The sequence below is a fragment of the Ornithorhynchus anatinus genome, chromosome Y5 (assembly GCF_004115215.2).
Source record: "Ornithorhynchus anatinus isolate Pmale09 chromosome Y5, mOrnAna1.pri.v4, whole genome shotgun sequence".
NCBI lineage: Eukaryota > Metazoa > Chordata > Mammalia > Monotremata > Ornithorhynchidae > Ornithorhynchus > Ornithorhynchus anatinus.
In genome coordinates this window covers 1,737,753-1,763,524 of record NC_053179.1, presented here as the reverse complement: position 1 = coordinate 1,763,524, position 25,772 = coordinate 1,737,753, and the positions used below count along the sequence as shown (strand labels likewise).

The following is a 25,772-nucleotide window of genomic DNA, read 5'->3' as shown; positions in this document are numbered from 1 at the left end:
GGGAATGGGTCTTGGGAGGCCTGAACAGAACTCAAAATGATCAAACCTCTCTAACAACCTGAGGTGTTTCTCTTCCATGCAGTTTGCCAGCTTGGCCAGCTCCCTAGACCAACTGAATCCTGAAAAAGGTAGGAGCTTCTTCTTTATTTGGGTGGGCAGGGACTCTGTGCCTAGGTCTCCTTCCGATTTCAGATCTTAGAAACTTACTGATACCGCACTAGAAGGTTGGTATATCTGAGGAGCCAAGAGATTTTGGAATGAATGTAAGGGGCTAAGTTACCCAGTTATCCCTAATTTTGTCCCATATTTGTCCTCAGATGAGGAAGAGGAGGAAGAAGCAGAGAACAAAGGTGAATTGGCCCAGAAAATTTCTTCTAACTTCGGTGAATCAACTCTCAACTCTGAGTCTCTGGAGCCTGCAACCAAGTTGCTGAGAATAGATGGAGAGGCCATCTTCCTTCAGCCATGCCTTCTAACTAAATAACCCATAGTAGATGAGTCCAAAACTTGACCTGCACCTTTTTCCCTTTCTGCCCTCTGTTAGTGCCAACTCAGAGGGCATTATCCTCTCTACAGTGTTCTTTAGAATCAGATACAAGTAGTTCAGGCTTTCAACTAAAGAGTCCCTTGCCTCCCTTCACCTTTTTACTAATTTCTGTGTCACACCCCAAGTTTATAATATAACCAACTAAAGTCTTGTCTCTAAAGGCCTGTACATCTTGTATGGGTTTGTTTTCCTTTTTTTCCCTCACATTTAGGTGTGGAGTTTGTGGGCACTTCCCTCTTCTGTAATTGGTGTCCATTTGGTCCTGCCCTTTGTGAACAGTGCAGGGAATGAGATTACAAAACTGAGGTAAGGGGGCCCTCCCACATTCCTCAAGCTATAGTCTAACACAAAGGCCAAATTTGGAGTATAGGTTATGGGGCTGCAAGCAACAGATGGGCATATTTAGATTATCCTAGATTTAATGTTTTATAGCATTCTCGGTAGCTGTATTAGGCCAAGTCAGGGCAAAAGCAAGTAAGAAGAATTAACTAATTTCAGTGGTTTTCCCTCCATAGCACAAAATATCCTGACTGAGAAAGTCAAATGTGCCTTACCTCCTCCACATCCACCTTTAGATTTTGTAATAATTTGCCACCCTGCTTTACCTTCTGCCCTCTCCCAATTCTCTTTTAGCTTGCCCAAACATTAAAATCAAGCCAAGAGACTGGGAGGATCGTTATTATCTTAAAACAGTTCAAGGAGCTGCTTTAATTGCACTTGAAAAAGGAATATAAATTTATGGGGTTCCTGAAAAGAGTTAATCGAATTTGCAAAGAGCTGCACTGCTAATTCTTCCTGCCACAGGCTTGCTGGTTCCACAGTGATTGGTAGTGGTGCCCTGGCTTTCTTGAACACTGTAGTGGGTCCCTTGTTTTCATTCTGGGACATGCTGAAAGGGAACTTTGGGTGGGAGAAGGGAATCAGATTCCAGAACAGAGGCAGATGCACTAATGCTCTAGGTGCTTTCTGTCCATGGTGGGTAGAAAGGGGCGGAAAGAAATCACATCACAGACTAGGTCATTTAAGCTCGCTTTGCCATCCCTAGGTTTTCACTGCCCTCCATTTATCCTTCATCTTCCTAGTTCCGTTTTTAACCTCTCTTATTCCTGCTGTCAATGAATTACCTATCTGGTTGTTTCAGTCCTTGCTGAGGCATGATTTGTTCCGTCATTTTGGGGCATCAAAGATGGGCACCAGGAAGAAGTAAGCTTTGCCTCTAGTCATTAAAAATAGGGAGAAAAATGTGTTTCTCCATTGTCACCTCAGTTTATGAAGCAGTGTTATGTTGGCGCTATCCAGTGAAACAATTTTCTAGCTTTCTGAAGAGCTTCAATTCATTCAGGAGGCAGAGATTTCAGGTTCAACCTCAGAAGAAACTGGCCCCGAATGTGGATTGAGACACTCACCAAGTTTATCAGCTTTTCCCCAGTTTATCAGCTCTTTCATCTGTTTCTCCTGTTACGAACCCCAAATCTTTCTTCCCAGAAACTTTGCTTGTGTAGTTCTGTTTTAGTAGTTGTATATTCTTTGATATTGTAGTGTACACAAGGTTTATGTTTTAATGTTAAAAAATGAACCAATTTTCCATGCTGAAACAAATAACTTGTTACTGGGACCAATATCCAAGTAGAGCTCATAGTTTATTGGCTTTTTCCAAAGTACCATAAATATATTTGTTCCAGATCTTTATCAGTGATTTCAACTGAGATGTAGATACTTGTGTTCTAAACTGTGACCTGTATGAATTTTCCTCCATGTTGTATGCTCCTTGAAGTATTTCTCTGGTGACAGCATCAACCAGACCAAGTAACCATGTCTTTTACTATTTCCTCCCTTTTATGGAAGTTTGAAAATCTGTAAGTTTCTGAAGCTGTTTTCTACATTTTGTAGTTTTTCTTGAAACACAATAAATTCAGCTTTGTTATTGACTTCTGCTGCTTATCATCTAAATGCTAAGAGGGTGTTGTAGAGCACTCACTCAATCAGTTGTATTTATTGTGCACTTACTATGCAGACAACCATTCTAAGCACTTCCAAGAGTACCATTTAACAGAGTTAATAGACATGTCCTACCCACAGCAGCTTACGGTCCTGAGGGAGAGACAGACATTAAAATAAATAAGTAATGTTGTAACATAATAATGTAATGTGCAGTTTTATTCATAAGTTCTGTGGAGCAGAGGGAGGGGTGAATAAAGGGTGCAAATCCAAATGTGAGGAGGATGTAGAAGGTAGAGGAAGAAGAGGAAATGACATAGTATGGAAAGGCCGTTTGGAGGAGATGAACTAGTAATAAGACATTGAGGGTGAGTTGAGTAATTGTATTCTGAATATGAAGAGGGAGGGAGTTTCCAAGCTAGAGGCAGGATATGTGTGAATAGTTTTTTTGTTTTTTTATGCTTTGTTTTGTTTAATGGTACTTGTTAAGTACTTGTGTAACAGTGTGTCAGGCATTGTGAGAAGGTTAGCACTAGAGGAGTGAAGTGTGAGCTGGGTGAGAAGCCAGAAAAGCAAGGTGAAGGAGAAGGGGTGAGATGATGGAGTCCTTTAAAGCCAATGGTGAGGAGTTCATTTAATACGGAGATGAATGGACAACCACTGGAGTTTTTTGAAAAGGGGGTGACATCTCCTGAACATTTTGTAGAAAAATGTTCTGGGCAGCAGAGTGTAGTAATAGTAATAATGTTGGTATTTGTTAAGCGCTTACTATGTGCTCAGCACTGTTCTAAGCACTGGGCTAGATACAGGGTAATCAGGTTGTCCCATGTGAGGCTCACGTCTTAATCCCCATTTTACAGATGAGGGAACTGAGGCACGGATAAGTAAAGTGATTTGCCCACAGTCACACAGCTGACAAGTGGCAGAGCTGGAATTCGAACCCATGACCTCTGACCCAAGCCCGGGCTCTTTCCACTGAGCCACGCTGCTTCCAGTATGGACTGGAGTGGGGAGAGACAGGATGCTTGGAGGTCAGCAAGGAAGCTGATGCAGTAATCCAGGCAGGATAGAATGAGTGGTTTTATTAACGAGTTAGCAGTTTGGATGGAGAAGAAAGGGCAGATTTTAGTGATGTTGTGAATGTGGGTTCAACAAAATTTGGGGACAGATTGAATTATGTGTGGTTGAATGAGACAGAGGAGTCAAGGAAGGAAGCAACCTGGCCCAGTGGAAAGAGCTTGGGCTTTGGAGTCAGAGGTCATGGGTTCGACTCCCGGCTCTGCCACTTGTCAGCTGTGTGAATGTGGGCAAGTCACTTAACTTCTCTGGGCCTCAGTTACCTCATCTGTAAAATGGGGATTAACTGTGAGCCTCACGTGGGACAATCTGATGACCCTGTATCTTCCCCAGCGCTTAGAACAGTGCTCAGCACATAGTAAGCGCTTAACAAATACCAACATTATTAAGGAAAACATCAAGGTTATGGGCTTGTGAGACAGAAAGGATGTTTGTACCATCTACAATTATGGGAAAGTCTTGGGGAGGACTGGGTTTGTATGGCAACAAAGGAGCTCTGTTTCAGACATGTTAAGTTTGAGTCAATAGAGATCCCTTGAAGGCAGGAAATGTGAGACTGGAGAGAAGGAGAGAGATCAGAGCTGGAGATGTAGCCACATTGGGCAAACTAACTCTCTTCCCCTCTTCAAAGCCCTACTGAGAGCTCACCTCCAGGAGGCCTTCCCAGACTGAGCCCTCCTTTTCCCTCTGCTCCCTCTCCCCTTCCCACTGCCCCTACTCCTTCCCTCTGCTCTACCCCCTTCCCCTCCCCACACAGCACTTGTATATATCTATACGTATTTATCACTGTATTTTATTAATTACTGGCATTTATGTATGATTCTATTTATCTATTTTGATGGTATTGATGCCTGTTTACTTGTTTTGTTTTGTTGTCTGTCTCCCCCTTCTAGACGGTGAGCCCATTGTTGGGTAAGGATTGTCCCTATTTGTTGTCGAATTGTACTTTCCAAGTGTTTAGTACAGTGTTCTGCATACAGTAAGCACTCAATAAATACGATTGAATGAATGAATGAGGAAATATAGGAAGAAAAAAATACAAAAATAAGAGATATGCATGATGGGAAGAATCACTGGCTAAAGGTGCAAAATTACAGGCTCCTAGTAATCTTGAGTTTCAAAAGAAATTATACAGAAGTACTATACAAACACATGTTGCTTTCACAAGATAAATTCACAGGTTTCACTGTGTAGTTTTAATAATTTTCACTATTTACTTGCTTCAATAAAATTTGTCAGGAATTAGTATTTTCAGTGGTCCTCTTAGGATACTGGATTAGGATGAGAGAGGGAAATAGAGACTCCCCATTTCATGGCATCATTACATCGTTGAGGTGATATTCTTCAATTACTCAACTCAACTCACTTGCTTCCCTATACCTTTGCTGATCCTATACTACTAACCCTTAGCCCTGGGTCACCTTCAGTCTGTTTCCCTGGCTCCTAAGCATGAGCCACAGAGCGTTTCTGGTGGAAATTCATATATCAGGCTGACTCCATCCACCTATATTTCATCCAAGCTTGTTTTACTATTATTATTACAAATTATTATTAATAATACAATAATAAATTATGTAATATATAATAAAATATTATTATTACTACTAATAATAATGGTACTTGTTAAGCAGTCACTGATCTAAAGCCCTGGGTTGGATACAAGTTCACCGCTCCAGTCTATTGTTCATTCCGCTTCCCGGCTCATCTTCCTACAGAAACGCTCTGGGCATGTCACTCTCCTCCTTAAAAACCTCCAGTGGTTGCCTATCAACCCCGCATGAAACAAAAACTTATTACTTCTCACTCTAAGCTTCAAAAACTTCTCACTCCATCACTTTGCCCCCCCTACCTCTCCTCCACCCACCTCCTCACCGTCCCTCGGTCTCGCCTATCCCGCCGTCGAACCCTGGGCCACGTCCTCCCGGGGTCCTGGAACGCCCTCCCTCCTCACCTCCGCCAAACATTCCCTTCCCCTCTTCAAAGCCCTACCGAGCGCTCACCTCCTCCAAGGGCCTTCCCAGACTGAGCTTCCCCTTTTTCCTCTGCTCCCTCTGCTGCCTCTCTGCCCCTCCTTCACCTCCCCTCAGCTCAGCCGCCTTCCCGCCCCCCCCCCCCCCGGTTCCCTCTGCTTCTCCCCTCTCTTTTTCCCTCCCCTCAGCACTGTGCTCGCCGGCTCATTTGAATATATTTTTATTACCCTATTTATTTTGTTAATAAGATGTACATCCCTTGATTCTATTTATTGCTATTGTTTTTGTCCATCTGTCTCCCCCGATTAGACTGTAAGCCCGTCAATGGGCAGGGGATTGTCTCTACCTGTTGCCAAACTATTCATTCCAAGCGCTTAGTACAGTGCTCTGCACATAGTAAGCGCTCAATAAATACTATTGAATGAATGAATACAAGTAAATTGAGGTGAGCATAGTTTCTTTTCCATGTGGAGCTCACAGTCTCAATCCCCATTTTACAGATGAGGTAATGGAGGCATAGAGAACTGAAGTGGCTTGCCCGAGATCACAGAGCACTGACAGAGCTGGGATTAGAACCCTCATTCTCTGACTCTCCACTAAGCCACACTGCTTCTCATCATTGTTCAGCTATCTCTTCAAACCTCTATACCCCCTGCCTTTTCCCAACTCTTGGCCCTAATTACCTAGCTATGTACTTTATTGAAAAAATTGAAACCATCAAGCATAATTTCCCTAAAGTTTTTTCCTGCTCCTTTCCAGCCTTCTTTCCTCTTGCCTTTTGTCAACTTTCCCATTTTTCCCAACAGTATCTCAAGAGGAATTCTGCCTCCTCTCAAAATCCATGCTCTCAACCTGCACCTATGACTAATGGTTTGCATCTTTTCAAAGCTTTTGACTCAGTCACTTAGTACAGTGCTCTGTATACAGTAAGAGTTCAATAAATATGATTGAATGAATAAATGGAGAAGCAGCATGGCTGGAGAAGCAGCGTGGCTCAGTGGAAAGAGCATGGGCTTTGGAGTCAGGGCTCATGAGTTCGAATCCCAGCTCTGCCACTTGTCGGCTGTGTGACTGTGGGCAAGTCACTTAACTTCTCCGTGCCTCAGTTCCCTCATCTGTAAAATGGGGATTAAGACTGTGAGCCCCACGTGGGACAACCTGATTCCCCTATATCTACCCCAGCGCTTAGAACAGTGCTCGGCACATAGTAAGCGCTTAACAAATACCAACATTAATAAATGAATGACTCTTCTTCTCTCCCTAACCATCATCTTAAACTGTCACTCTCTAATGGCTTTTTCCCCACACTTTCAAACTGGCTCATGTCTCTCCTATCTTAAAAAAAAAACCCTCCTTTGACTCTACGTCTCCCTTCAGTTATTTCCCCATATTTCTCATACTGTTCCTCTCCTAATTCCTCAAGGAACTTGTCTATACCTGCCATCTCCAGTTCCTCTCCCTCAATTTTCTTCTTGACTCTCTTCAATATGACTTTCACCTCCTAAATAGCACTGACTCAAAAGTCAGAAGATCTGGGTTCTAGTCCCAACTATGTCACTTACCTGCTGTGACCTTGGACAATTCACTTCACTTCTATGTCTCAGTTCCCTCCTTTACAAAATGGAGATTCAATACCAGTTCCAGTTCTCCCTCTTACTTGGACTGTGAATCTCATGTGGGACCTGATTGTAATGTATCTACCCCAACACTTGCTTGGCACAGTGCTTGGCACACAGTAAGTGCTTAACAAATACCACACATCACAAGTCTTATTACTATAAAACAGAACCATCAGGCATATATAAAAATAAAAATGTCCAAATCCACACAAGTTCGGGGAAGGGTGGGGGGGAGAAAGGCTTTTATAGGATGTAGAAGGGAGTTGAAATTCCAACTGAGGGAATAGCATGAGAGTAATGTGAAAGTTTGGTGATGAAAGAGAAGGGAAATCTACCCTTTCCTCTTCATCAAAATTGCTGATCTTATCCTATTTTTTACTGTTGCTAGTTTCCTCAATGACCTCGATACCTCCTGTCATTCTTCACGCTAGTCCGTATTTCACACTTCTGCCCAGATCATTTTTATAAGAAAATTCAGTCCATGTCTCTCCATTCCTCAAGAACTTCCAGAGGTTGCTCATCTACCTCTACATCTAACCAAAACACCTTATCATTGGCTCACCTTGTCCTCTCCTATCTTACCTTACTGATTTACTATTACAACCCAGCATGTTCACTTCTCTAATCCAAACTTACTCATGTACCTCTGTTTTGATTCTGTCTTGCCACTGACCCACTCCCACTTACTTACTCTGTCCTGGAAATCCCTCCAACTCTATACATATTAGACCACCACTTTCCCCAACTTCAGAGCCTTCTCCACTGTCTTCAATCATCCCCAGTGAAACCTTAATTACCCCTATTCCCTCTCCTTTTTGCATCATCCTTGCACTTGGATTTGTACCTTTATTCACCCCACCCACAACCCCATAGCACTTATACAGATCAATAATTTATTTTAATTTCTGCCTTCCCCTCTAGACTGTAAGATCCTTGTGTCAGGAAAATGTCTACCAAATTTGTTATATTATAATCTCCCAAGCACTTAATATAATGCTCTGCACAGAATGCTTACTAAAAATGATTGATTTATACACTATCAACAAGAAATCTTAAATAGCAATTAATTATAGAAATGCATAATTAATAATAATGATGGATCATTACAAGCTCAAAAGAAATGAAAGCAAAACCAGGTGCAAAATATACTAAAAAATATTTTCATTATTTAAACTAGGTTCTTGATTTTTCCAAAATATGTTAATAAACTATCTCTTCATCTAAGTCTTTAGGGCACCCTCCTTATAACTTCTCTAGCAAGTTTATCAATTTCCTTATATTCAATTGGGAATGGGAAACAAGAGAGTCTGGCCTTGTTCCTTAGTATCTTCTCTCTACTCTGATGTCTTGTACCCCAGTTCTTGATTTGACTTTAGTTCAAGTTTATCAGGTAATTAAGCTAGTAACTACTTAACCACTCAATCTCCAAGGGCTCCTTCCCCTCTGCCTTCAAACACGCCCACGTCTCCCCCATCCTAAAAAAACCCGCTCTTGACCCCACTTCCCCCTCCAGTTATCATCCTATCTCCCTACTACCCTTCCTTTCCAAAATCTTAGAACGAGTCGTCTACAATCGATGCCTAGAATTCCTTAACTCCCATTCTCTCCTAGACCCCCTCCAATCTGGCTTCCGTCCCCTCCACTCTACCGAGACTGCTCTCTCTAAGGTCACCCATGACCTCCTTCTTGCCAAATCCAATGGCTCCTACTCCATTCTGATCCTCCTTGACCTCTCTGCTGCCTTTGACACCGTCGACCATCCCCTCCTCCTCCATACCTTATCTCACCTTGGCTTCACAGACTCTGTCCTCTCCTGGTTCTCCTCTTACCTCTCTGGCCGGTCATTCTCGGTCTCCTTCGCTGGAGCCTCCTCCCCCTCCCATCCTTTAACTGTTGGAGTTCCTCAAGGGTCAGTTCTTGGCCCTCTTCTGTTCTCCATTTACACTCACTCCCTCGGTGAACTCATCCGCTCTCACGGCTTTGACTACCATCTCTACGCAGATGACACGCAGATCTACATCTCCGCCCCGTCCTCTCCCCCTCCCTTCAGGCTTGCATCTCCTCCTGCCTCCGGGACGTCTCCACCTGGATGTCGGCCCGCCACCTAAAACTCAACATGAGCAAGACTGAGCTCCTCATCTTCCCTCCCAAGCCCGGTCCGCTCCCAGACTTCTCCATCACCGTGGATGGCACGACCATCCTTCCCGTCCTGCAGGCCCGCAATCTCGGTGTCATCCTTGACTCGTCCCTCTCGTTCACCCCACACATCCTATCCGTTACCAAGACCTGCCGGTTTCACCTCTACAATATCGCCAAGATCCGCCCTTTCCTCTCCACCCAAACGGCTACCTTACTATTACGGGCCCTCGTTATATCCCGGCTAGACTACTGTGTCAGCCTTCTCTCTGACCTCCCTTCCTCCTCTCTCGCCCCGCTCCGGTCTATTCTTCACTCCGCTGCCCGGCTCATCTTCCTGCAGAAACGATCTGGGCATGTCACTCCCCTTCTTAAACAACTCCAGTGGTTGCCTATCGACCTCCGCTCCAAACAAAAACTCCTCACTCTAGGCTTCAAGGCTCTCCATCACCTTGCCCCTTCCTACCTCTCCTCCCTTCTCTCTTTCTACCGCCCACCCCGCACGCTCCGCTCCTCTGCCGCCCACCTCCTCGCCGTCCCTCGGTCTCGCCTATCCCGCCGTCGACCCCTGGGTCACGTCCTCCGGCGGTCCTGGAACGCCCTCCCTCCTCACCTCCGCCAAACTGATTCTCTTTCCCTCTTCAAAACCTTACTTAAAAATCACCTCCTCCAAGAGGCCTTCCCAGACTGAGCTCCTCTTCCCCCTCTACTCCCTCTGCCATCCCCCCTTTACCTCTCCGCAGCTAAAGCCTCATTTTCCCCTTTTCCCTCTGCTCCTCCACCTCTCCCTTCCCATCCCCACAGCACTGTACCCGTCCGCTCAACTGTATATATTTTCGTTACCCTATTTATTTTGTTAATGAATTGTACATCGCCTTGATTCTATTTAGTTGCCATTGTTTTTACGAGATGTTCTTCCCCTTGACGCTGTTTAGTGCCATTGTTCTTGTCCGTCCGTCTCCCCCGATTAGACTGTAAGCCCGTCAAACGGCAGGGACTGTCTCTATCTGTTGCCGACTTGTTCATCCCAAGCGCTTAGTACAGTGCTCTGCACATAGTAAGCGCTCAATAAATACTATAAATACTATTGAATAACTAATTCCTTGATCCTGATAATAGTAACTTCCAAGATATCAGTAATAATGGTGCTAGAAACTGGAACATTTTTTTTTTAACAGTCAACTTGCTGTCTTCTACTTCATCTCACTACTCTCCTAATACAACCCAGCCTCTACACTTCGCTCCTCTAGTGTTAATCTTCTCTTTGTTCCTCTAGCCTTCTCACTGTACCTCAATCTCATCTGTTTCACCAGCAGACTCTCACCCATGTCCTTCCTCTGGCCCAGAATGCCCTCATTAATTAATTAATTAATTAATTCATTCATTCATTCAATCTTCTCTATTGAGCACACTGTATCCAAAACACTCTGCTAAGCACTTGAGAGAGTACAATATAACAATAAACAGACACATTCCTGCCCACAGCAAGCTCACAGTCTAGATGAGACAGACATTAAATAAATAAATTACATATCTACAGATATATACATATGTGCCATGGCAATAGAAGAGAGGATGAATGAAGGAGAAAGTAAGAGTGGCACAGAAGTGAGTGACAAAAGAGAAGAGGTGGGCTTAGTTAGGGAAACCTTCTTGAATGAAATGTGCCTTCAGTAAGGTCTTGAAATGGGGGGAAAGAGTTATCTGTCTGATATGAGAAGAGAGGGCGTTTCAGGTCACAGGTAGGATGTGGGTGAGAGGTTGTAGTAGAAGAGTAGCAAGTTGAGGGAGAAGGGGGCAAGGTGATTAAGTGCTTTAAAGAGAAGAATTTTTGTCTGTTGTGGAGGTGGATGGGCAACCACTGGAGTTTCTTGAGGAGTGGGGAAACAAGGTTCTTCCTCATATAAGACAATTACAATCTCCATCTTCAGAACCTTATTGAAGGCACATCTCCTCTAGAGATCTTCCCTGACTAAGCCCTTCTCTCCTCTTCTCCCACTCCCTTCTGCATCATCCTGACTTGTTCCCCTTATTAATACCCCTTCTCAGCCCCATAGCACTTTTATACAAATCTGTAATTTATATTAATGTCTGTCTCCCCCTCTAGATTGTAAACTCACTGATGGCAGGAAATTTATGTTTATTGTTATACTGTACTCTCCTAAATGCTTAGCATAGTGTTCTGCACACTGTAAGTGCTCAATAAATATAATTGACTCTCCAGATTTATGTAATGTGTTTCATTTCTCCTATCCTAGAGATATCTGTTCAGGCAAGCAAAACATTACTTGTCATGGCCTGACCAGACAGCTAAATGTGCCCCTTCTTGTCAAAAAGAGGAAAAAGATCTGCTTTTGACTCCCAAGCCCGTGCTCTTTCCATTGAGGCACGCTGCTTCTATTTTCAATAATTTCCTAGTCAAAAATGTGTAACTATCCCAGTACCTTTTATAACCTTCCAAATCTTGTTCTTGTTAAAGTCTCCCGACAGGAATGCCAACTGAGCCTAATAATAATAATAATAATAATAATAATAATAATGGTATTTGTTAAGTGCTTACTATGTGTCAAGCACTGTTATAAGTATTGGGGTATATAGAAGATAGTCGAGTTGGACACAGTACCTGTCCCATACAGGACTCACAGTCTTAATCCCCATTTTGAGATGAGGGAACTGAGGCTCAGAGAAGTAAAGTGACTTGCCCAAGGTCACACAGCAGACAAATGTTTGCTTCATTTTTTCTGTCCTCTCCTGCTACTTCACTTATCCCTTTGAAGATTTATTCTCAGTCTCCTTTGCGGTCTCCTTCCCTGTGTCCCACCCCCTAATCGCCTGTCAAACGGCAGGGACTGTCTCTATCTATTGCCGACTTGTTCATCCCAAGCGCTTAGTACAGTGCTCTGCACATAGTAAGCACTCAATAAATACTATTGAATGAATAATCACTTCTCTTCTTCTACAACCCAGACTGCACACTTGGCTCTTTTGGTGCTAAACTTCTCACTGTGCCTCAATCTCGCCTGTTTCACTGTGGCCCCCTAGCCCATGTTCTACCTGGAACGCCCTCCCTCCCAAATCCCACAAACAATTACACTCCCTCACTTCAAAGTGTTACTGAAGGCATGTTTCCTCCAAGAGGCCTTCCCGACCAAGCCACACTTTTCCTCATCTCCCCCTCTCTTCTGCATCACCCTGATTTGCTCCCTTTTCTCTTCCCCTCAGCGTCCCCCCAGAATTTGTGTAAATATCTGTAATTTTATTTATTTATATTGTCTGTTTACTTGTACTGATGTCTGTCTCCCCTCTCTAGACTGTGAACTCACTGTGGGCGTGTACTGTACTTTCCCAAGTGCTTAGTAAATATAATTGAATGAATGAGGGTCCCTCAAGATTCAGTTCTGGATCCCTTTTTTTCTCCATCTACACCCACACCCTTGGAAAACTCAGTCACTCCAGTAGCTTCACCTCTATCACCTCTATGCAGCCCTGATCCCTCTCCTTCTCTCCAGTCTCACATCTGCTTTCAAGACACACTTGAAAGTCCTTCCGTCACCTCAAACTCAACTTGTCCAAAAAAGAACTTCTTTTCATCTCACACAAACCCTGTCCTCCCTTACTTTCTGCCCCAGGTGACCCTGGGGTACTGACCATCTCAAGGTCAAATGCTATCTCCTTACCTCCTGAGCCAGCAGGCAGAACTCGGAAGTGAGGCTGGGACACTGCCCCCACAACCGAAACTACAGATTGACAGCCCAAGCTGGGAATACAGAAGGTGCCCCTCGCCCCTGTGCCAATCAAATTAGGAATGGAGAAGGGGGAGAAGGCAGAGATTGGATAAACTGAGGCCGGAAGCTGGAATGGCCTAAGGGCACAGGCACAGGTACAGCCAGCTGCAGGTCGCCTCTACCCAGAGCGTGAGAAGGTCGCTTTGCTTGCACCGAGTGAGGAGCCGTGGGATGGGTGAGTGTCCCATCCTGATGAGCACTCATGGGATTGGAAGCCAGATGCTTCACCATGGGTATGTAACATTTAAATGAATTTGATGTTTAAGTGGGTGCTTCCCCAGTGGGACAGGAATATGGTGGGAACTAGCCGGCTCACCAAGTGAGAGTAACCATAAGTGGGTAACGCATAACTGGGTTTAATGCATAAGTGTATGTAACTCATAAGTGTATGTAACTCATTAGTGTTTAATGCATAAGTGTATTTAATGCAAAGGTGGATTCCTCCTGGATGGGGCGAGCACATGGTGGGAGCCAGCTGCCTCACCACACTGTGAGTAAATCATAAGTGGGCTCGGGTGTCCGGCCACATGCAAGTAACATACCAGTGTATTCCTACCATTAGGGAAGCTTTAACACCATATTTCTCCCAAAAAGGAAGGCCGATTTGTCGCGTCTAAATATTTAATTCAATTCGCCCTGCGGAATAAATTCTATACAAAACTCAGGTTTTCCATCCCCAGCCTCTCTTTCTCTCTCTCTCATTGTGCCAATTTCGACAGAACCTGTTCCCGGCAACGGGTGACACTTTCCCATCATAGTAGACAGTTTAACCATCTTTCCTGTCTCACAAGCCTGTTACCTTGGAGCTATCTTTGTCTCCTCTGTCACTCACTCACATATTCAATCCATTGCTAAATCCTGCCACTCTCACATTCAGAACATCACTAAAATCGTCCCTTTCCTCTCCATTAAAAGTGATACCACATTAATACAATCACTCATCCTATCACACCTGGATTACCCAACAGCCTCCTTGCTGACCTCCCAGCCTCCTGTTTTTCCAGACTCCAGTCCACCTAGTGGCAAGTACGGGTTTGGGAGTCAGAGGTCATGGTTTCTAATCAGGTCTTGCCACTTATCTGCTGTGTAGCCTTGGGCAAATTCTCTGTACCTCAGTTACCTTATCTGTAAAATGGGGATTGAGACTGTGAGCCCCATGCGGGGCAACCTGATCACTTTGTAACTACCCCAAAACTTAGAACAGTGCTTGGAACATAGTAAGCACTTAACAAATATTATAATTATCATTATTATAACTTCACTCTGCTGCTCAGATCATTTTTCTAGAAGAACTTTCAGGGCATATCACCCACTCCTCAAAAAACTAAAGTGGTTGCCCATCCACCTCCATATCAAACAAAAACTCAACATTGGCTTTAAAGCACTCCACCACTTTGCCCCTTTCTACCTCACCTTGCTACTCTCCCACTACAACCCAGCCCCACACTTTGTTCCTCTAGTGCTCACCTTCTCATTGCGTCTCAGTCTCTTCTGTCTCGCTGCCAACCCTACACCATGTCTTGCCTCTGGCCTGGAATACCCTCATTCCTCAAATCTCACAGACAATTACTCTCCCCCACCTTCAAAGCCTTATTGAAGGCACTTCTCCTCCAAGAGGCCTTCCTAGACTAAGCCCTACTTTTCCACATCTCCCACTCCTTTCTGAGTCAACCTGATTTGCTCTCTTTGCTCTTCCCCTGCGCCCCCACACCCCTGCAGTCCTACAGGACTGTGTTTATTTATTTATTTATTTGCACTGATGTCTGTGCCCCCCCACCCCCAGACCATAAGCTCATTGTAGGCAGGGAATATGACTGTTTATTGTTGTTTTGTACTCTCCCAAGAACTTAGTACAGTGCTCTGCACAAAGTGAGAGCTCAATAAATATGACTGAATGAATGAAGGAATGTGGTGGATCTGGGACTAGAACCCATGACCATCTGACTCCCAGGATCATGCTCTATTCAGTAGGCCATACTACATTTGCTTATGGGGAACGCACAGTCCAGGAAGACAGCACCTAGGTTCTAATCTAGCTCTGTGATTTGTCTCCTGTATGATATTTGGCCAAGTCACTTAACTTTCCCTATCTCGGTTACCTTATCTGTAAAATGTGGACTAAGACTTCAAGTCTAATCTGGGACAGGACACTGTGTCCAACTCCAGCACTTAAAACAGTTCTTGGCACATGGTAAGCACTTAACAAATACCACAATTATTATCATTCATTCAATTGTATTTATTGAGCACTTACTGTGAGTGGACCACTGTTCTACGTTCTTGAGTGAACACAATAGAACAATAGACACATTCCCTGCCTATAACAAGCTTACATTCTAGAGGTAGACAGACATTAATAATAAACAAATGAATTACAGATATACAGAAGTGCTGCATTATTAATTATTATTATTAATAATATTTTAATTATCCTGAGATTTTTGGACTTGAAACTTGAATGCTAGAATTAGTTTTATTCCTAGTTGTTTTGTGGCATAACTTGAGCTTTCATCCTTGCCAAAAGTGGTATTGCTGGAAAGAGGGTTTGAGATTATTTGTTGTTAAAGGTGCCACAAATTGAGAAGTGTACCAGATTTTTGTGTACATCAATTTACACCAGAAATTACCCTTTCATAGTGCCAGTCTTACAGTTTTAGTGATTCTAGATAGCAGTTCAATCAATCCTCCAATCAATCAATCAATCAATCAATCAATGGTATTTATTTTGTGTTTACTCTATGGAAAGCATTGCACTAGTTGCTTGGGAGAGGCCAGTACAACAGAGTTGGTAAATATTTACCTTACCCTCAATGAGTTTACAGTCTAGATGTAGAGACAGACATTAATATTAATAAAAAAATTACTGATATGTACATAAGTGCTGTGGTGCTGGGGGTAGGGGTGAGTATCAAGTCCACAAATGCACAGATGAAACAAAGTACTGGGAGTCAGAGGAAAGAGGACTTGTTCAGGGAAAACCTCTTGGAGAAGATGAGATCTTAAAAATGCTTTGAGGTTGGGGAGAGTGGTAGTGTTACATATATAGAGGGGGAGAGGATCCAGGCCAAAGGAAGTGTGTGGGAAAGGGGTTGGTGGTGAGATAGCAAAATCTAAACTGGCACTAAAGGAATGAAGTGTGTGGGCTGGGCTATAGTAGGAAAGCAGTGAGGTGTGGTAAGAGGGGGCAAAGTGAGGGCTTTAAAGTCAATGATCAGGATTCTGATTGTCTATCCACCTTGGTAGCAAACAAAAACTCCTCACTGTTGACTTTAAAGCAGTCCATCATCTTGACCCCTTCTACCTCACCTCATTTCTCTCCTTCTACAATCCAACTTACACACTCTGATCCTCTGGGGCTGCTAACCTTCTCACTGTGCCTCAATCTTGCCTATATTACTGCTACCCTTCTGTCCCATGTCCAGTCTCTGGCCTGGAACTTCCTCCCTCCTAACATCTGACAATTACTCTCCCCCACATCTCCTCCAAGAGGCCTCCCAGACTAAGCCCCACTTTTCCTCATCTCCCATGTCCTTCTGTGTTGCCCTGACTTCTCCCTTTGCCTTCCCCCCCTCAGTCCCACAGCACTTATATTTATTTGCTTTTGTTTTAATGAGATGTTCATCCCCTTGATTCTATTTATTACTATTGTTCTTGTCTGTCTGTCTCCCCCGATTAGACTGTAAGCCTGTCAAAGGGCAGGGACTGTCTCTGTTACCAATTTGTACATTCCAAGCACTTAGTACAGTGCTCTGCACATAGTAAGCGCTCAATAAATACCATTGAATATATTCATTCATTCAATGGTATTTATTAAGCGCTATGTACAGAGCACTGTACTAAGCGCTTGGAATGAACAAGTCGGCAACAGATAGAGACAGTCCCTGCCATTTGACGGGTTTACAGTCTAATCGGGGGAGATGGACAGACAAGAACAATGGCAATAAATGGAGTCAAAGGGAAGAACTTTTGTAAAAACAATGGCAACTAAATAGAATCAAGGTGATGTACAATTCATTAACAAAATAAATAGGGTAACGAAAATATATACAGTTGAGCAGACGAGTACGGTGCTGAGGGAATGGGAAGGGAGATGGGGAGGAGCAGAGGGAAATGGGGGGACAAGAGGGTTTAGCTGTGGAGAGGTGAAGGAGGGCAGTAGAGGGAAAAGGGGAGCTCAGTCTGGGAAGGCCTTTTGGAGGAGGTGAGTTTTAAGTAGGGTTTTGAAGAGGGGAAGAGAATCAGTTTGGCGGAGGTGAGGAGGGAGGGCGTTCCAGGATCGCGGGAGGACGTGACCCAGGGGTCGACGGCGGGAGGAGGTGAGGCGGCAGTGGAGCAGAGTGTGTGGGGTGGGCGGTAGAAAGAGAGAAGGGAGGAAAGGTAGGAAGGGGCAAGGTGATGGAGAGCCTTGAAGCCTAGAGTGAGGAGTTTTTGTTTGGAGCAGAGGTCGATAGGCAACCACTGGAGTTGTTTAAGAAGGAGAGTGACATGCCCAGATCGTTTCTGCAGGAAGATGAGCCGGGCAGCGGAGTGAAGATTAGACTGGAGCTGGGCGAGAGAGGAGGAAGGGAGGTCAGAGAGAAGGCTGACACAGTAGTCTAGCTGGGATATAATGAGAGCCTGTAGCAGTAAGGTAGCCTTTTGGTTGGAGAGGAAAGGGCGGATCTTGGCGATATTGTAAAGGTGAAACCGGCAGGTCTCGGTAACAGATAGGATGTGTGGGGTGAACGAGAGAGATGAGTCAAGGATGACACCGAGATTGCGGGCCTGAGAGACGGGAAGGATGGTCGTGCCATCCACAGTGATAGGGAAGTCTGGGAGAGGACCGGGTTTGGGAGGGAAGATGAGGAGCTCAGTCTTGCTCATGTTGAGTTTTTTAGGTGGCGGGCCGACATCCAGGTGGAGACGTCCTGGAGGCAGGAGGAGATGCGAGCCAGAAGTCGGGGGGGAGAGGACAGGGGCAGAGATGTAGATCTGCATGTCATCTGTGTAGAGATGGTAGTCAAAGCCATGAGAGCGAATGAGTTCACCAAGGGAGTGAGTGTAAATGGAGAACAGAAGAGGGCCAAGAACTGACCCTTGAGGAACTCCAACAGTTAAAGGATGTACATATGTCTGTAATTTTACTTATTTGTATTGATGTCTGTCCCCACCACTTTTTTGACTGTGATCTCTATGTGGGCAAGGAATGTCACTAAATAGTGACAGTAAATATAGTGATAATAAATATTGTACTTTCCCAATTGCTTACTACAGTGCTCTGTACACATTAAATGCTTTATAAGAATGAATGAATGAATGAATGAATGAATGAATGAATGAATGAATGAACGAATGGGCAACCACTCTAGGTTCTTGAGGAGTGGGGAAACAAGGCCTGAAGGATATTACAGAAAAAAACGATCCAAGCAGCAGATCTAAGTATAGACTGGAGTGGGGATAGACAGTAGGCAGGAAAGTCAGCAAGGAACCTGATGCAGTAATCAAGGCGGAATTGAATGAGATTGAATTAACGTAGTAGCAGTTTAGATCGAGAGGAAGGGGCGGATTTTAGCGATATTGTTAATGTTAAAGCGACTCGATTTAGTGACGGACTGAATATATGGGGTAAATGAGAAAAAGTCGTCCAGGATAATGCCTAAGCTACCAGTTTTCTGTAGCAGCTCGAGGGAAAATCACAGCGGGCCAACTAACGCAAAGTAATTTCCGGAACGCGGCAGCACCGAGCTAGGAGCACGTGAATTTCTGGACACCCAATCCCGATCTAGGAATCATTTCCCCCGCCTTAGCCATGGTCATTGCCTCCGCCCCTCAAGCCTCCAACCGGAAGTAAGGGAGAAGACGGTACAACTGGCCTCACGTGACCTCTTTTCCCTCCTGACGTCATGCATGCGCCGCTCAGTAGGTTTGTCTTCCTTTCGTTACTGCTGCAGGACCTAGCTACCTGAGAGAGTTGTAGGGTTGCTGTCACCAGTACTCTCTCACTGGAGGAAGACGTAGCAGCTGTAGTAGTTGCTGATCCAGAAGTCGAGGAGACGCCAACGAGGTATGCACAACTTGCGATGGATCCCTGAAAAATCATCTTGTGCCTTTAAAGCGTAGTGTACTAGCACCTGAGGGAAGAACACCCTAAGTAATTGAGTAAGGATAGATTCAAGTGATGAGATAACTGGCTGGGAAGTGAGGAAAAGTAATGTGATCATGTCCCCTTTCCCGTGTATCGTTGTCACCTCCCGGCTTCATACCCATTACTCTTGGGCCGTTATTCTTCCTCCATTGTGCCAAGGAAATAAAATGGCGGCTGCCTGATGAGCGCTGGCCCTCCCTGTTAATTTCCTTCAGAAGCAGGAGATTGTAGGGAAGGGAGAGAGGGAATGTGTCTCGCAGTACCCCATTTTGTGTTTCCTATTTTTTCACTTCAGCTCTTGGTTTCCTTCGGTACTCATTCCTACTTTTACTCTCCTTCAGTGGGCTCATAGCAGTTGCTGGAGTTCCATTCGTCCTGCCTTCCTAACCTCTGTTTTATTTTTTTGTTTTGTGGAATTTGTTAGCCGCTTACTGTGTGTCAGACACTCTACTAAGCACTAGGTTTGATAAAAGCTGTTAAGGTTGGACACAGCCTCTGTCCCACATGGAGCTCACAGAGTGGATAGAGCTCTGGTCTGGGAGTCAGAAGGTCATGGCTTCTAATTTCGAATCCGCCACCTGTCTGCTGTGTGACCTTGGGCAAGTCACTTCAATTCTTTGGGCCTCAGTTACCTCATCTATAAAACGGGGATTTATACTATGAGCCCCCACATGGGATAGGGTTTGCTTGTAATAATAATAATGTTGGTATTTGTTAAGCCCTTACTATGTGCCGAGCACAGTTCTAAGCGCTGGGGGAGATACAAGGTAATCAGGTTGTCCCACGTGAGGCTCATAGTCAATCCCTATTTTACAGATGAGGTAACTGAGGCCCAGAGAAGTGAAGTGACTTGCCCACGGTCACACAGCTGACAAGTGGCAGAGCCGGGAGTCGAACCCATGACCTCTGACTCCGAAGCCCAGGCTCCTTCTACTAAGCCGTGCTGCTTCATTGTATCTACCCCAGCAGCTTTTACTGTGCCTAGGACATATTATGCACTTGACAAGAACCATTATTATTTTTACAATTATTATTATCCCCATTTTAACATAAAGTGGCAGATCCTGAATTACAATATAGGTTTTCTGACTCCCAGCCATAGCTGTTTTCCCCTACATCGCTCTGCTTTTTGAAGACGTGATGTGACTTGTCCACAAACACAGAGTGGGCTAATAGTGAAGCCAGAACTAGACCCTAGGCCCTTGCTCTTTCCACTTGACTACACTGTTTGTGTTATTCGGGAAAAGGGCTCTTCCCCTGAGATTGAGTGTGGCAGTTACCAGGACTCAGTCGTGCACATTTTGCCCAAGGTCCCACTGCAGGGTCAAGAAAGGCATAGTACTGTCAGCGCTGGGAGATGGAATACTGGGGTCCTTTGGGCTGTGTGCTCTTTTCATTGTCTAGTCCCTGTGATGTTGATTGAAGAGCTTGGAAGGTGGAATGAACCGAGTTGAAAGGAAGTTTCCCTTTGAAATTATTTTCCAGAAATGCGAACTCAGAGTGGTTTATTTGAATGGTCACCTCTTTAACTCTCAGCAAGGAGGAGGCCCCCTTGGCAGCACTCTTCATAGTATTTGCTCCCTATTGATGGAGTTCTATCAGCTTTTTTTTTTTCCTCAGCCTTCTTTTTTCTCAGCATCTTAAGGGTAGCCCCCTTCCTAATTATCTTTTCCCCCAGGGATTCCAACAACACTAAATTATTTCAGCACTGGAACTAAGTTTGGAAAACAAGTCTGTAAATCAGGGACTTGAGATGGAATGACCTGCTTAGAACAGATATTAGAGTCCTTTCATTCTTTGTAAGGAATGCCTCCTTTCCATAAACTGCCAGCCTAATATGGCAAGTGGCTGCCTCATGAAAATCACATTTTCAGTTTTTTCACTTAAAGGAGTGAGCTTCTAGGTAAAAGTTACTGCAATTTTACAGAAATCTGTTTAAGAAGCCTCAATTAATCAATTACATAATAACATCAACTAGTGTTTGTGGCAAAGTCACTTGGTGTGCTTACTTTAGGGAAGTTTTGTGCAATAATTTGAGCCATCAGGTTTCAGCAGGCTTTCATAAATTTTCCCCAAAATAAACATTTTCCGGCACCTTATAACTTAAGCCCTTCAGCATTCCTCAGCTCTGCCTGTCATTTATTTAATAGAATTTATTAAACACTTTCTATGTATAGAGTATTGAAGGGGCCTGGGAGAGTGATATAATAATTGTCTCCCAATAAGAATGATATATGAACTTCTGTCACAAGACATCAAGTCCAAGAACCTATGTGAATGTTTTATGCAACACCATTCATACCTGCCAGATGTATTCCTACTGGGACATTAAGAACAATGTAGAAGGTGGGTTATAGGTGCAATACATTTTTATGTATAGGACTGATTTGTGCCAATACTATGCTTGTTGCTATACTCCCACTCCATAAAATTGCAGATGATTGCTTTGGAAGTTGTTAGGATTTTTCATATGGATTTATGCTGGCCTGTCCTCATGGGGAATGGAGTCCTGTTTCAGTACTGGTCAAAAAATTGAGATGATCATCAAGTCTGGGCAAGCCCAGAGAAAATGAAAGACAATCTAGCCTGGGAAACCAAGAGGCATAAATTGTATATATGCAGAAGGATCAGAACGTAGAAATAAGTAAAACTACTAGTGTCGTAATAGGTGCTCCATAGTCCTGAGGATGATTATTGAAGTGGTATGATGTTAGGAAAAGGAACATATTTGGGAACTTAGTATGTTCAATTTAGGAGGCATTTACATTGACAAGTTTCTGTGAAGAAAGAATAGCTAAAGAATTTTGAAGCCAAAAGACTGAAGAGTTTCTCTTTCATTGAGAAATGGCTGCCACTATAAGATTTTTTGAAGGTGGGATGAGTTCTTAATGTTTTAATAATAATAATGATAATAATAATGTTGGTATTTGTTGGGCACTTACTATGTGCAGAGCACTGTTCTAAGTGCTGGGGTAGATACAGGGTAATCGTCCTGTCCCACATGAGGCTCACAGTTGATCCCCATTTTGCAGATGAGGTAACTGAGGCACAGAGAAGTGAAGTGACTTGCCCACAGTCACATAGCTGACGAGTGGCAGAGCCGAGAGTCGAACCCATGACCTCTGACTCCGAAGCCCAGGCTCCTTCCACTGAGCCATGTTGCCTCCCTAAGCGTTCTAGGGAGGGGTAGATACAGGTTAATCAGGTAGATACATGCTGGGGTAGATACAGGTTAATCAGGTTGTCCCACGTGAGACTCACAGTCTTAATCCCCATTTTACAGATGAGTTAACCGAGGCACAGAGAAGTTGAGTGACTTGCCCATGGTCACACAGCTGACAAGTGGCGGAGCAGGGATTCGAACCCATGACCTCTGACTCCCAGGCCCATGCTCTTTCCACTGAGCCACGTTGCTTCTCTAATAGGGAAGCAGCGTGGCTCAGTGGAAAGAGCCCGGGCTTCGGAGTCAGAGGTCATGGGTTCGACTTCCGGCTCTGCCACTTGTCGGCTGTGTGACCGTGGGCAAGTCACTTGACTTCTCTGTGCTTCAGTTACCTCATCTGTAAAAATGGGGATTAACTGTGAGCCTCACATGGGACTACCTGATTACCCTGTCTCTCCCCCAGCACTTGGAAGAGTGCTCTGCACATAGTAAGCGTTTAACAAATACCAACATTATTATTATTATTCTAAGCTGCTTGAAGAAGCTGCTTCACTGCTTCTCTTGCACCTCACCTTTTAGTGAGGTGATCCAACTGAAGGATATACTCAGAGGTCAGAGGATAGGACTGATAGTGAGGTTGAGGTTTATTCTAGATAGGAGATGACAAAAATCTTAAAGGTAAAGAAGTTCAAGGTAAAAAGAACATAGTGATGGAGAGACAGGGAAAGACCCAGAAAATATTGGAGAGGAAAATCAGAATAATTTAGATACCTGTGAAAAATAAAAGAATTTAAGTGTTGCCCATTTCTAGAGCAGGAAGGATGTTGTTGCTTACATTAGGAATGTTAGGAGTGAGTTTAGAAGGGAAAAATGATTTCAACTTTCACTTTATATTTAGACTTTGTTTTGAAGGATAAAGAAAGCAAGGTGGAAATGTAAAGCACATGAAAAGTGGAGACTGGGGTTGTACATTCAACTTGCAAATGGCTGGTTAATACTAGCCATCAGTGAATGAGTTCACACAGCTAAAAGAGTAAGTCATTAAAAAAAGTTTTATAGAGTTAGAAGTGGAAGGATACAAACTATAAGGGAACCGTGGAGTGAATAGAGAGGCAGCAGAAGCAAAAGGTTTCTTCTGATGGGTGAAATTTTAGTGAGAATACCGTTACAGGCACAATGCCCCTAAGGCATCTGAATATTCTGCCTGCCCTAATCTTAAAAGGACTTGGTCAGACTAGAACCCCACTAATTGAAGGATTGTGGTGAGTTTGGTCTCAGTATACAGGAAAGACTGGAAACCAGATTGCTCTGGGCCAAGAATAGAGTTGGTCGAGGTGGAGGCAGTTAATATTCAAATACCATTATTATTATTAAAGGAGCAATAATCCTCTTAGATGTACAGCCACAAACCAAAAACATTAATATGACTATGAATTTGATATTACAAAAAAATGCCTTTAACCAGAATAGCAGGTGGCTATTTCTAAGTCATGGGGAGCAGTGAGTCACGGTGAACAGGTTTTTCTCATGGTTGTGGTGAAGGAGTTTGGCAGAGAACAGGTATTCCTGGGCTGAATTGAACATGCCAGTAAACAAGAGGCAGCAGGGACTGGGGGTCAAGGTTCTGCTGATGCCAAAAGTATTGAAGTTACAGCATACTACAGCCTATTTGGTGGTGGAATAATCAAATAGATTAACATGACTTTCATACTAAGCAATGAAGTTCCCCTCTAGACTGAAAACTCCTTATGGGTAGGGAATGGGTCTGCTAATTCTGTTGTATTATACTCCCCTAAATGCTTAGAACCGTGCTGTGCACATCATGAGCACTCAGTAAATATGATTGATTGATTAACTGATTGATAGGAGCCCATTACATGTTGCTACAGTTGACCCGCTCTGGAAATGGCTCATTAAAGGAGTTTGGAAAGAGGTTGAGAAGTAGTGTGACTTCGTGTAAATAGTCTGGGGCCTGGAAATCAGAAGGGCCTGGGTTTTAATCTTGGCTCCACCACTTGTCTGCTGTATGACAGTGGTCAAGTAACTTAAATTCTCTGTGCCTCAGTTATCTCACCTGCAGAATGGGGACTAAGACTGTGAATCCCCTGTGGGACAGAGACTGTGTCCAACCTGATTAGCTTGTTTCTACCCCAGTGATTAGTAGTGTCTAACACAAATACCATAACAAATACATTTTTTTTTTAAGAAGTGGCGGGACTGGGTTTAAAACCAGGTACTCTGCCTCCCTGGCCCATGCTCTTACGCTGTTTTCCAAGAGTCAAGATTGTGAGCTTGTGAAACAGCAAAGAAAATCGTCTTTTACTGTCAACTGTGATAGAAAAGTTGGAAGAGTTTTGGAGGGAAAATGAGAAAATCAGTTTTGAGTTTGAGGGGGCATTGGGACATGAAGGTAGAGATGTTCCTAAGTCAGGAGGAAATGTGAGGAAAGAGAGAGTGATCAGGGCTGGAGAGCCTGATTTTAGAGCCATCTTGCCTAGAGGTGGTAGTCAACTGTGGTAATGGTTGAGGTCATTCAAATAGAGGTGTATAAATGGAGAATACAATGGGACCCAGGACTTAGTTTTGAGGGACTTGCAACAGACTGTAGACTGTAAGTTCATGTGAGCAGGATTATATCTGTTGATTTTTATATTGTACTCTCCCAAACACTAAGTACAGTGCTCTGCACGTAATAAGCCCTTATTAAATATGATTGAATGAATGAGAGAATAAGTTAGTGGAGGAGATTGAGAAGGAACAGTATGAGAGGTATGAGAACCAGAAGGAAACATCAGAGAAAACCTGTGTTTCCAGGAGAATAGAGTAGTACATAGTATTAGGCCTAGTACATAGTATTGGAGAAGCAGCATGGCTCAGTGGCAAGAGCCCGGGCTTGGGAGTCAGAGGTCATGGGTTTGAATCCCAACTCCGCCACTTGTCTGCTGTGTGACCTTGGGCAAGACACTTAACTTCTCTGGGCCTCAGTGACCTCATCTGGAAAAATGGGGATTAAAAAATGCGAGCCCCACGTGGGACATTCTGATTACGCTGTATCTCCCCCAGCGCTTAGAACAGTGCTCTGAACTTAGTAAGTGCTTAACAAATACCATTATTAATTAATTAATTAATTAAGCAGCTAAGCCGTTAGATACAATGTGGATTGAGCAAGTGGTGGTCATTGATAACTCTGAAGAGAGAAGTTCTAGTGGAGTGGGAGCAGCTGAAGCCAGATTACAGGTGTTGAGAAGTTAAGAGGAGAGGAAGTGGAGGCAGTGGGAGCAAATGAGGTGATCAAGGGGTTTGGACAAGTTTGGATAGGAGCGAGGTGGGCTAAGAGCTGGTAAAGGGCACTGAGGTCAACGGGAGTTTTTTCAGATATGAGATACTTGTGCATCTTTGAAAGCAGTGGGGAA

General features: G+C 43.9%; 2 protein-coding genes across 14 annotated transcripts in view; both read left to right on the top strand.

The window, feature by feature from the left end:
- The window catches only part of LOC114808771 (MHC class II regulatory factor RFX1), a 65,112-nt gene extending 62,637 nt beyond the window's left edge, over positions 1-2,475 (top strand). For all 5 annotated transcript variants that reach the window (XM_039910989.1, XM_039910990.1, XM_029056650.1 and 2 more), the window contains 2 exons: positions 83-128; positions 318-2,475. In XM_039910989.1, coding sequence (XP_039766923.1) covers positions 83-128; positions 318-484 — 213 coding nt within the window. In that variant the 3' untranslated portion in view covers positions 485-2,475. The remainder of the gene's footprint in view (positions 1-82; positions 129-317) is intronic.
- Positions 2,476-18,951: 16,476 nt separating this feature from the next.
- Positions 18,952-25,772, top strand: part of LOC114808761 (interleukin enhancer-binding factor 3-like) — a 48,327-nt gene continuing 41,506 nt past the window's right edge. For all 9 annotated transcript variants that reach the window (XM_029056613.2, XM_029056608.2, XM_029056607.2 and 6 more), the window contains exon 1: positions 18,952-19,115. The gene's annotated coding sequence lies outside the window, so the exon portion shown is untranslated. The remainder of the gene's footprint in view (positions 19,116-25,772) is intronic.